The sequence below is a fragment of the Hyaena hyaena genome, unplaced genomic scaffold (genome assembly GCF_003009895.1).
Source record: "Hyaena hyaena isolate Hyena2069 unplaced genomic scaffold, ASM300989v1 scaffold_184, whole genome shotgun sequence".
NCBI classification, from domain to species: domain Eukaryota; kingdom Metazoa; phylum Chordata; class Mammalia; order Carnivora; family Hyaenidae; genus Hyaena; species Hyaena hyaena.
In genome coordinates this window covers 1,182,563-1,195,494 of record NW_024080817.1, presented here as the reverse complement: position 1 = coordinate 1,195,494, position 12,932 = coordinate 1,182,563, and the positions used below count along the sequence as shown (strand labels likewise).

General features: G+C 45.6%; 1 protein-coding gene across 1 annotated transcript in view; it reads left to right on the top strand.

Annotated features, from left to right (window-relative positions):
- Window positions 1-9,790, top strand: part of LOC120237590 (UL16-binding protein 1-like) — a 63,935-nt gene extending 54,145 nt beyond the window's left edge. The window contains exon 6 of the mRNA XM_039240974.1: window positions 9,243-9,790. Within this exon, the coding sequence (XP_039096905.1) occupies window positions 9,243-9,790 (548 nt within the window). The remainder of the gene's footprint in view (window positions 1-9,242) is intronic.
- Window positions 9,791-12,932: the final 3,142 nt, after the last annotated feature.

Genomic DNA, 12,932 nt, shown 5'->3' with positions numbered 1-12,932 from the left:
TTTTCCAGAGGGGCTGCACCAGTTTGCATTCCCACCAACAGTATAGGAGGGTGCCCGTTTCTCCACATCCTCTCCAGCATCTAGAGTTCTCTGTTTTGCTCATTTTAGCCACTCTGACTGGCGTGAGGTGGTATCTCAGTGCGGTTGTGACTTGTAGTTCCCTGATGAGGAGGGATGCTGAGCATCGTTTCATGTGTCTGTTGGCCATCTGGATATCCTCTTTGGAGAAGTATCTGTTCATATCTTCTGCCCATTTCTTCACTGGGTTGTTTGTTTTTCGGGTGTGGAGTTCGGTGAGTTCCTTATAGATTTTGGATATTAACCCTTTATCTGATATGTCCTTTGCAACTATCTTTTCCCATTCTGTTGGTTGCCTATTAGTTTTGTGGGTTGTTTCCTTTGCCGTGCAGAAGCTTTTCATCTTGATGAGGTCCCAATCATTTATTTTTGCTCTTGATTCCCTTGCTTTTGGGGATGTGCCAAGTAAGTTGCTGTGGTGGAGGTCAAGGAGGTTGTTTCCTGCTTTCTCCTCTAGGGTTTTGATGGTTTCCTGTCTCACATTCAGGTCCTTTATCCATTTTGAGTTTATTTTTGTGCATGTTGTGAGATAATGATCTAGTTTCATTCTTCTGCATGTTGCTGTCCAGTTCTCCCAACACCATCTGTTTAAGAGGTTGTCTTTTTTCCATTGGATATTTTTTCCTGCTTTGTCAAAGATTAGTTGGCTGTATACCTTTGGGTCCAGCTCTGAGTTTTCAATTCGATTCCATTGGTCTATGTGTCTATTTTTGTGCCACAGAAATTATTTTCTAAGTGTTAAGGGCAGACCATAGGAAATTCTCTGCAACTGTTAAAAAAGATGAAGTAGACATGTGTGGGACAGGGAAGGATTCCCATGATTCACTGAGAAGTGAACCAAAGTGTTGAACAGCAGGATAGCTTTCTTGGCAAATACTTAAATAGGAAACAATGTTTGTTTGCTAGCCTCTGTGCCAAACCGGGAAACGAGGCTGCCCTTGGAGACTGAGAGTAGAAGAGAACAATGGGTGAGCACAGATGAACTTTCTTTGACTTCCGGTTGACTTTTCATGAGCATGTACTTTCTTAGCAGATAAGAACCCTGTAGAGAAAGGCTGAGGGCCCTTGCGTCTTGTAGACTGACAGAGAAACGACAATCCTAGAGGACCAAAGTGCTCATTTCAACACCTTGCATGTGACCACTCCGGGGGGTGTGCCTCTCCCATCTGGAGCCTTAAATTCCCTGTCCCTGCTAATCCAAAACATGACTAGAATTTGTCCCAAGCCCAGAATCCCCTCTTTGCCTCCTGCTTCTCCTGCTGCTGGGGGTCCCACCTCCCCCCCAAAGAGCAGCAGAGCCTGGTAGGCCAGGAGGGGGTGATAGCTTCAGGCCTGGCTTCGCACAGTGCGTCCCTCCGACCCCTAGGTAGTGACGTTCTTGCTATTGCTTCAGCTTGCAGGCATTGCTGCGGGTGCTTCTTGGAAAGCACGATTTCTTTCCTCTCACTAAACACGTCATTGTTCCACTGCGCTGTGTCCCATCTGTCCCGGAAGGAAAGTTTCGGTCTTGGTGCAGGAAGGTAAAGTCCTCTTCATCCTTTTGTAAATCCTGTGAACCAGATGCTTAGGGCTTTGCCTCTTTCCTTATTCAGGTGTGTCTGTCTGTCTGTCTGCCTGCCTGTCTGCCTGTTTGTCTTTCGCATGTGTTTTAGTGGAGCTTATGGATTAATAGGGAGGTGACCGGGGAAGCTGCCCCTCCTCAGCTCCTAGAAATCCCCACCCACTCTCTACCTTGGACTCTTATCACCCCAAGGAGGGAATCCTTCTTCACACCGCGGCCCACACTCTCTACACATTCTAGAAAACAGAGCCTTGATTTAGGGCTCCTCCCTGTAATCTTCCTGCTCTTCATCCCTTCTATTGCCAAGTCCTGCCTTCTTCGCAGGAGGCCTCTGAGCAGGCTGTGCCCAGTACTCACTTACCCCATTCCCAGCATATTCTGCTCTTCTCTTTCTGCTAAGCCTCCTGTGTATCCAGATAGACTGTGAGCCCCTGGAGGGCAAGGCTGTCTTCTACTATTGCTACTTGCCCTGCACCCAGCCCCACGCTCCACTCACAGTAGCTGCTCCCCAAAAATGTTTGTCCAATGAACTTATCTGGCAACAGTGCACACCCCCAGTGGTGTATAGCATTCCTCCTGAACCTCAGACAGTTGGAGGGGAGATCAGGTTGAGGATTCTAGAGCTAAGGATGCAGAGACAGAGAAGGGAGGTTCCTCCCTCTCACAGTCCAGCCTTTCAGGGGCTTCCTATGGTGTCATGGAGACTGGGTTTTTAAAAGGACCTTTCGTCCCCATCCAGCCCCCACCTGTTTCTGTCTCAGGTGCTCACTCTCTTTGCTATGACTCCACCCTTGAGACACAGTCCAGGACTGGACAATCTTGTTTAATTTTTATCCTCCCCTTCTGATCCTCCCCACGTACTTAATGGCTTGCAGGAGCAAGATTGTCCTATAGAATTTTCATAGTTTGGACTTGGCTGAATGCATCCCGATGTCTGTTTCTATTGTTTTGCTGACAATGTTTTCTATCAATTGGCTGTTAAATCCAGAGGCTTGATCAGTTTTAGGTTCACTTTTGATTTTGCAAAACTACTTCTTAGTTGGTGTTGTAAATAAGTATCCTATTATAGTACATCAAAGATCGGGCAGGACCTTCAGGCGGGACCTAGTACACATGACAGCCTGGGGGTCTGGGGACAAAAGACCTTTTAGCTCTTGGAGACAGACAGCATCCACTTCAAAGATTTTTGCGGGTGCTCTTGAGAAGCTTGAAGCTCAGGACCATTTTCTGTGTGGAATGAGAAATTTACTCAAGACCATGTTTACAAAACAAACTTTAACCTTGACTTACTGATTGTTTTACCTCCCTACACCTTTTAAATCAGAGTTGGTGTTTTACACTTCTTCATGGATTACTTTGTCAACTAAAACAAAGAATCAGAATTGCCCTAAAGATTTGAAATTTTTTCAAGATTTGACAAATGAATAACATTTTGATGCAATTTCTATTTTAGGTAACTATGACCAAACAAAATGTGTTATTCTACATCCTTGTCCAAACTACTTCTCTAGAATGAAAAAAGAATTCAGTGAGCTGAATTTACAGAAGGGCCCAAATCACACGTCACACAACTTATCACTTTTGATGTCTTAGACGAAATGTGGAATGTTAGTTGTTACAAGAACGTGAAATATAATGGAACAGAATTTCAGCCAATAAAGCCATCTGATAGTCCAGGTCCTCTAAGAAGCAGAAACCAAGATGGGAGTAACGTGCAGACATTTCAGTGGGGAAAGCCCTGGGAGAAAAGAGGCAGAGAACCCTGGGGAGGCTTCTGTCCAGACCCCATCTGAAGGAGAGTGGGGCGTGAGTTTGGGTGGTACCCTGCACTGCCATCTAGTCTAGGGAAAGTACCACAAGGCCTCAGAGAAGTCTTTAAGTAAAAATTAAAAGGTAGCGCCTAGGTGGCTTAGTCGGTTAAGCGTCCGACTTTCGCTTAGGTCATGATCTCGCGGTTCGTGGGTTCGAGCCCCGCGTCGGGCTCTGTGCTGACTGCCAGCTCAGAGCCTGGAGCCTGTTTCAGAGTCTGTATCTCCCTCTCTCTCTGACCCTCCCCTGCTCACGCTGTCTCTCTCTGTCTCTCTCCTAGAAATAAATAAAATATTTTAAAAAAAGTAAAAAAAAAAAAGTCCTTACGTAAAAGAGAGTAGTCCCATGTCCCCTAGGAAGGGGCCGGCGTTAGTACCCCATCAGGCTCAGTCACCTCCTGGGAACAGCCTTGACACGTCCATAGCCATGGACCTCAGAGCACCGTCTGGGGTCTGTGGTCAAGTGAGCACCTGGAGGTGAAGACCTGAGGGTCGTGTTTTCGTGGCCACCACAGCACAAGCCCCATAAACCCTCAGCTTGGAAAAGGATGATTTTTTTTTTAATATTAGTATTGTAGGAGAGAAAAAAAATAATTTTCCCCCTACCCTTCTGAGTTCTTGGCCAAGACCCCTGTAATAAGACAGATTAACAAGAGAAAAAGAAACGTAAGTTTATTAATATGTAAACCCTGAGTACACATGGGAGACGCCAAGGAGAAAACAGTAATTCCGAGGTAGTTTAGAATTGCCTTAAATACCATCTTAATAGAGAAGTGGCGGGAGGGGCACCTGGGTGGCTCAATCGATTAAGCCTCCAACATTGGTTCAGGTCGTGATCCCACGATTCGTGAGTTTGGGCCCTGCATCAGGCTCTGTGCTGACAGCTCAGAACCTGGAGCCTGCTTTGTATTCTGTGTCTCCTTCTTTACCTCTCTCTCTCTCTACCCCTTCCCCATTCACACTATCTCTCTCTGTCTCTCAAAAATAAATAAACATTAAAAAATTAATTTAAAAAAATAGAGAAAGGAGGCTGTAGATGTAGGCCTTGTAGGGGAGAGTGGATAGATGATCTTTAGGAAAGATGAATGGGCCCTGAGAAGAACAGAAGGGAGGTGTGAGTCTGTGACCAAGTTTGGGCACGGTGTTGACTTTGCCCAGCAAGAAGAGTCCATCCTTCTTCTGATCCCACTACACAGATGAAGAAATCAAAGGGCAAAGACTTGCCAGGCGCACATCAAATCAGCAGCCAGATCTGGCTACTCTAAGCTCTTATAGGGGAACATCTGTGAGAAAACTAACCTCTTTGGATGCCACTGGATGCTTCCGCCAAAATACCCTTCAGGCCCCTGTAGTAACTTGTCTTCCACTTTTGTAATTGCAACCTTATTGGCCTGGACAAGAACACATAGACCCCTGCGAGTAGGTTGCCTGTTCCCACTGACCTGTAGTTTTTCTACAATAGAAGTTTCTGCTGGGGGCTCACCTGGACTGGGAGCTGCTCTAACCCCAGGTGCCCACTGAATACGTTCACATGGATTTGTGATGAAAGACACACATTTGGCTTCTTGGAGCGTCAAACTCACAAGCTTCTCCAATTCAACTGTTTTCTTTCTAAGAATCACTTGGTACCTGACCAATACCTTAATTACAGCGCTGTGAGATGGTGGGCAGAAAACCCAACCACATCCTGCCTGTGGTTCTTTGACCTACAGATCTGTGAGCTAATGACTATGTCATTGAGTCAGAGGAGTTGGTGGCAACCTGTCCTAAGCAACGGAAGACTAATACACATCCCTTTAGGCGATGAGGAGAGGTGGACAGAGAATTGTTTTATGATTAAAATAATTTCCCCTTCAGGGCCCCTGGGTGGCTCAATTGGTTAAACATCCAACTTCAGCTCAGGTCATGATCTCACAGTTTGTGAGTTCGAGGCCCACATCAGGCTCTGTGCTGACAGCTAGCTCATAGCCTGGAGCCTGCCTCTGATTCTGCATCTCCCTCTCTCTCTCTGCCCCTCCCCTGCTCATGCTCCATCTCTCTCTGTCTCAAAAACAAATAAGCATTAAAAAAAGTTTTTAATAAAATAAAATAATTTCCCCTTGGACCAAGCTCAGCTCCATACTTTTCAGACCTTGTTTCCCTTTCATGATCCACATGTCTAAACTGCTACCACAGGACATGTAAAGACTGCAATGTGTGCTGTGGCTCTTTCCTTTTGTGTGTGACACCCCGAGTTCACCACAGCTGGCTGGTCCCACTGGAAAGACCAGCAACTACTTAATTATATATGAACCTGGAGGAAATCAAACTGACCCAGATGTGTCAGCGTTTTATAAAAAGCCCTAGCCTCCTGAGACACAGAAATATCCTCAATATAAAGATAGGAAATGCTCCTTTTCATGTCCCTGGAAGCATTTTACTCATCAAATACTATGAGAATTAGAAACGAAGACTTTCACCTAATAAATTGCTTTGTTATCAGAGGCCAAAGGATTACAGCCTGAACTTTGACTTTAGGCTAAGCCCCAAAGTTATCAAGAAGACTGGAAGGTTCCTCTCTAGGTATTTCCATTTCAAAGGGTATGGAGCCCAGTTCTTGGAGGTCTCTACTTTGGAAAAGCATGGCTGGAGGGTTAGAGGAAGTACCTGGGCCTGAAGAGTTTGTGTTTACATTTACAGACAATCAGGACAATAAGGACCCTGGGCCAATATGATTCCAAAGATACTCTGTTATCTAACCCCTGTTAGGTTAGATAGGGGACAGCTGCCTCCTTCCCTTTTACCAACAGAGAAAAATCATTTTCATAAGAACACAACTTCAGGGGCACCTGGGTGGCTCAGTTGGTTAAGCATCAGACCTCAGCTCAGGTCATGATCTCATGACTTGTGAGTTTGAGCCCCGTGTGGGTTTCTATGCTGACAGCTGAGAACCTGGAGCCTGCTTCGTATTCTGTATCTCCCTCTCTCTCTCTCTGTCCCTCCCCTGGTCCTGCTCTCACTCTCTCTCTCTCTCTCTCTCTCTCTCTCTCCCTCAAAATAAATAAACATTGAGGCACCTGAGTGGCTCAGTCAGTTAAGAGACTGACTTCGGCTCTGGTTATGATCTCACTGCTCATGGGTTCAAGCCCCATGTCGGGCTTTGTGCTGATAGCTCAGAGCCTGGAGCCTGCTTTGGATTCCGTGCCTCCCTCTCTCTGCCCCTCTCCCACTCGCACTCTCTCTTTCTCTCTCTCAAGAATGAATAAATGTTTTTTTTTAATTTAAAAATAAATACATAAACATTTAAAAAAATTTTTTTAAAAAAGAACACAACTTCAAATTTTGTATGCATAGGACATTTGACCAGTCTTGCAATACATCACCCCAGGAATAAGAAATGGGTTTGGGCAGCCACAGAGTCTTTATTTGCTTTTAAGTAAATAACAATTATTTTTCTCGGGTCTGGAATACCTTGTGTCCGTATTCAAGATAAGATTAATAAGGATTAATATTTTAAAAACCCATCAGGAAGAGACTGCAAGTGAGATGCATGCATTTCATCAAACTGCATTGCATGTATTCCTAACTCGTTCTTCTTAATTGCATTTGTATATTCAGTCCTCTTAACTGGATCCAGAAAATGTCAGCAGCCCTGCCATTTCCACCTGACATGAGGGTCTGGGGAGGAAGAGAATTAAATTCTCCCCTGAAGTCGGTCATAAAACCCTCATGTAAGAGATTCCCTCCCTCTACCCAGAGCCAAGGAATTCCCTTATCTCCAAAGACAAAAGGACCCGGAGAAGAGTCCAAACTAAAAGGCCTTTACTAAGTTTCACCCAGTTTTTACATCTACCTTATACACTTTGACCTGTCATATATCTACACTACTGTCCACTCCTTCTTAAGCCTGACACAAAAGTATTCAGGTTTAACTGTTTCTTTGGGTCTTCATTTCCTTATATAGTTCTCCTGGGTTACATAAAACTTATATTAAATAAATGTGCATGCTTTTCTCCTGTGAATGTGTCATCAGTTTAATTTCCAGATGCACCCAGGGACCCTCAGAGGATTAAGGAAAAAGTTTCCTCCCCTACAGATGCATAAGCAAACCATATACGGTCATTTGATTTTCTAGAGGGTGCCAAGACAATTCACGGGCAAAGAATAATCATTTCGGAAAATGGTGGTGGGATAACTGGATAGCCACGTGCAAAAGAATGAGATTGACCCCTCCCCTACACCACATATAAATTAATTCAAAATAAATCATGGACATACGTATTAGAGATAAAATTATGTAAGTCTTAGAAAAAAAACACAGGAGTGTATCTTTGTGTCTGGGTTTGATAAAACTTTCTTAAATCACCAACAGCACAAATGACAAAAGAAAAAATAGATTACTTTGACTCTCTCAAAATGATAACACTTTTTAAATTTTTTTAATGCTTCCTTTTGAGGGACAGAGAGTGACAGAGCGCAAGCAGGGGAGGAACAGAGAGAGAGGGACACAGAATCCAAAGCAGGCTCCAGGCTCTGAGCTGTCAGCACAGAGCCCGATGTGTGACTCCAACTCACAAACTGTGAGATCATGACCTGAGTTGAAGTCAGACGCTTACCTGACTGAGCCTCCCAGGCACCCCTCAAAATGTAACACTTTCATGCTTCAAAAGAGACCACCAAGAACATGCAAACACAGCCTACAGAATGGGAGCAAATATTTGTAAATCATATATCCTGTAAGGGAAAGGTATCCAGAATCCAAAAAGTCACAATAATACAGAAGTAATGTACTCAATTTAAAAATGAGGCAAAGATTTGAGCAAACATTTCTCCAAAGAGGTCTGCAGATAGACAATAAGCACACGGAAGTTTCTCAATGTTCTTAGCGGTCAAGGAGATGCAAATCAAAACCACAAAAAGGTTGTACCTCACACTCACGAGATGCCTGTCATCAACAAGACAGACCCCGGAATGTGTTAGGGAGGATGTGGAGAAATTGGAAACTCCCTGCATGGTTGCAGACTGGGGGATGCTGGTCAATGTGGGTGGAGGGGTGTGGGCTGGGGTAGACCTGAGCGTCTGTGACTGTGTTGATTCAAGTGTGCTGTGCGGCTACGGTTGTGGGGAGCAGGAACAGTCGGACTGGAGAAGCGTGGGTGGCGGGTGCACTTGCTTTGACTTGTCCCAGCCTTGATCACACCAGCGTGGGACGCCAGGGTTACCACGGTAACACCAGACTTGGGAAGGACGGTCAGAAAAATAGACTGCATGCTTAGCTGCCGCGCGTACTTTTATTTTGTTTTACTATTTTTTTTAAGCTGGGCTTAACAAGGAGCCCCATCCGAGAATGAATGACCTGTGGCAGCTGCTGAGTGGTACCCCCGCGGTTTCGGCGGAACTTTGGCCCAACCTGTGAGCTGGTTTGTACATTCTGTCCCCGAAGAGTCAGCCAGAAGACGCTGACCAAGTGCACATCGCTATTCCCCAGACGCCTCTCCATCCTGCAAAGTGCAGACGGATAAACACCTTGAAGGCACAAAGGGGGGTGGGGGGCTCCCAAAACACCAATGGAAGGGGTTACTGGAGTGTATGAAGAAGAGCGTGGAAATCGGGTGGAGCGAGTGTGGGGGAGAATGCGTGATTGGGGGGCGGGGAGCTCAGGAGAGAAGGGGGGGTGCGTTCGGGTCGGGGGACACAGCAGCTGGAAGAGTGGCAGGGCGGGGTGGGGGGGTCCCCTCTGGAGGCCAGGGGGGCCGGGGCCCCTGGAGCCTGGAGCCGGGCAGGACGCAGGAGCCCGGCGCCCTCCTCGTTCGCAGCCCAGCAGCGTGCGGCGCAGGACACACCCCCTAAGTGGCCGGGGCCGGGCGCCCTCCCGGGTCACCGCCAGGACTGTGAGCGACAGTCGCGTCATCCAGCCCCGCCCAGGGACGCTCTGGGGGCCCCTCCGGAGAAAACAACAGAAAGCGAAAACCCTCGAAGAAGCGACTTTCAGAAAAGTTTCGAGGCTGGCGTCACCACCGATGACCGCAAAGAGAGAGGAAGTCGTGCAGCACTTCCCCGGGTGGTCCTGTCCCCGGGGACAGAGGAGGCAGCCTGGTCCGGGCGGGGCAGGACGGCCACAGACCCCTCCCCGGGGACCGCCGAGCCGCCGCCACTCCAGGAGAGGAGTGAGAAGGGGGGAGGGAGCTGGGCGGGGAGGAAGACCCCGGGGTCTTTCCCAGGGTTGCGCCAGAAATCATCGACCCTGAGACTTGAACGGGGTGGGCGAAAGGGGCCGCAGGTTGATAATCAAAGACCTGTTGGCCTTGACCTTGCTCCTCTTGCTCTTGGAGGAGTTTGCAGCAGGCAGGTGAACAGAAGCTAATCCTAACTGGTGAGGGGAACAAAGACAAAAGAAATGTCGATCACATTAACTGTCCTTGCAATCTGCAGCCTATTGACAAATATTTGAGACTGGCAGAGAGTATGACATTCCTCAAGGAACTCACAACTGCCTTCATGTTAATGCTTTGCTAGAAGCAAAAAGCAACCTTAGGTCAACATTAGCCAGACCTCCAAGATCCTATTAGTCTTTTTAAATTATGGGGGCACCTGGGTGGCTCAGCCAGTTAAGAGTCCAGCTTCGGTTCAGGTCATGATCTCACAGCTTGTGGTTTTGAACTCCGCATGGGGCTCTGTGCTGAGAGCTCAGAGCCTGCTTCAGATCTTCTGTCTCATTCTCACTCTGTCCCTCCCCCATTCTCTCTGTTTCTCAGAAATAAAATAAACATTTAAAAAATTTTAATTAAAAAAACAATTAATTAAATAAATAATGTAACTCCTTTTGGAGACTTCCTTTATCTCTGTGCCTCCCCCCCTTACTAAAAACTATATAATCAGTCACTCCTCACAATCCCAAGGCAGCTCTCTCTGCCATTGGATCCTGACCAATGCCTTCATAAAAACATCTTTTGCACCAAAAAGTCTCAGGAATTCTTTCCTGATGGTTTGTTCCAGGACTGCACATCACACATCAGTAAATACCTGGATTTTATTTATTTATTATTTTTTTGAGAGAGAGAGAAAGAAAGTGGGATAGAGGGGCAGAGGGAGATAGAGACAGAGAGAGAGAGAGAAGAAGAGAGAATCTCAAGCAGGCTCCACACTCAGCACAGGGCCCAACACAGGGCTCTATCCCACAACACTGCAATCTTGACCTAAGCCCCAATCAAGAGTCAGGCACTCAACTGACCGAGCCACCCAGGCGCCCCACTACTTAGATTTTCTTTAGGTCTTGGCTTCAACAGGATTGTTGGACTCTATTAAAAACCATCTTTTGTGATTGACCAGGGGCCATCTTCAGCTAGTTTGATTAACATTGGGGTGGACTTCTGCTAGGAATTTACTCAAGGGATACAGGAGTGCTGATGCATAGGGGCACATAGCAATGTTCATAGCAGTACTCTCAACAATAGCCAAGACATGGGAAGAGTCTGAGTGTCCATCAACTGATGAACAGATCAAGAAGATGTGGTTTATCTATACAATGGAATACTACACGGCAATGAGAAAGAACAAAATCTGGCCATGTGTAGCAACATGGATGGACCTTGAGGGTGTTATGCTGAGCGAAATAAGTCAGGCAGAGAAGGACATATATCATATGTTTTCATTTATAGGAGGATTAGGAGGAACTTAACTGAGGACTATGTGGGAGAAGAAGGGGTTAAATTGTGGGGGATAGGGAGTGAGGCAAACCATGAGAGACTCTTGAATGTTGAGAACAAAAGGAGGGCTGATAGGGTGGGGGGAGGGGAAGGGGGATGATGAGCATGGAGGGCACTTGCTGGGGATGAGCACTGGGTGTTATGGAAACCAACTTGACAATAAACTATTAAAAAAATTGGGGTGCACTTGATAAGGGCAGATCTTACATCATTTAAGACGACAGGGTTTACAGTTAACAGTGGGAGAGTAGAGGGCCTCCTGGGTGGCTCAGTCGGTAAGCATCCGACTTTGGCTCAGGTCATGATCTCACAGTTCGTGGGTTTGAGCCCCATGTCGGGCTCTGTGCTGACAGTTCAGAGGCTGGAGCCTGCTTCAGATTCTGTATCTCCTTCTCTCTCTGACCCTCCCGCTGCTCATGCTGTCTCTCTCTCAGAAATAAATAAAACATTTTTAAAAATATTTTTAAAAAGAGTAGGAGAACAAACCTCTAGTCAGGCTTCTCAAAAAGAAAAGAGAGAGCACCCAAATAGACAAAATCATGAATCAAAATGGACTTATTACAACCAACACCTCAGAAATACAAGCAATTATCAGGGAATACTATGAAAAATTATATGCCAACAATTTGGACAACTTAGAAGAAATGGACAAATTCTTAAACACACACCCACTACCAAAACGCACATGGGAAGAGATAGAACATCTGAACAGACCCATAACTAGTGAAGAAATTGAATCAGTGATCAAAAATCTCCCAACAAATAAGAGCCCTGGATCTGATGGCTTCCCTGGATAATTCGGCCAGATGTTTAAAACAGAATTAATCCCAATTCTTCTCAAGCTATTCCAAAAAATAGAAAGCCAAGGAAAACTTCCAGACTCATTTTATGAAGCCAGCATCACTCTGATTCCCAAGCCAGACAGAGATCCAGCTAAAAAAGAGAACTACAGGCTGATATCCTTGATGAATATGGATACAAAAATCCTCAACAAGATACTTGCAAATCGAATCCAACAGCACATAAAAAGAATTATCCACCAAGATCAAGTGGGATTCATTCCTGGGTTACAAGGCTGGTTCAACATTGGCAAATCAATCAATGTGATCCATCACATCAACAAAAGAAAAGATAAAAACCATATGATCCTGTCGATAGATGCAGAAAAAGCATTTGACAAAATACAGCATCCCTTCTTAATAAAGACCCTCGAGAATGTTGGGATAGAAGGAACTTACTTAAACATCATAAAAGCCATCTATGAGAAGCCCTCAGCTAACATCATCCTCAACGGGGAAAAACTGAGAGCTTTCCCCCTGAGATCAGGAACACGACAGGAATGTCCACTCTCACCACTGTTCTTTAACATACTGCTGGAAGTCCTAGCATCAGCCATCAGACAACAAAAGGAAATCAAAGGCATGAGAACTGGCAAAGAAGAAGTCAAACTTTCACTTTTCGCAGACGACATGATACTCTACATAGAAAACCCGACAGACTCCACCAGAAGCCTACTAGAACTGATCCAAGAATTCAGCCAAGTTGCAGGGTACAAAATCAACGTACAGAAATCGGTTGCATTTTTATACACCAACAATGAAGCAACAGAAAGAGAAATCAAGAAGCTGATCCCATTCACAATTGTACAAAAAACCATAAAATACCTAGGAATAAACCTAACCAAGGATACAAGAGACCTGTATGATGAAAACTATAGAAAACTTATGAAGGAAATTGAAGAAGACACAAAGAAATGGAAAAACATCCCATGCTCATGGATAGAAAGAATAAATATAGTTA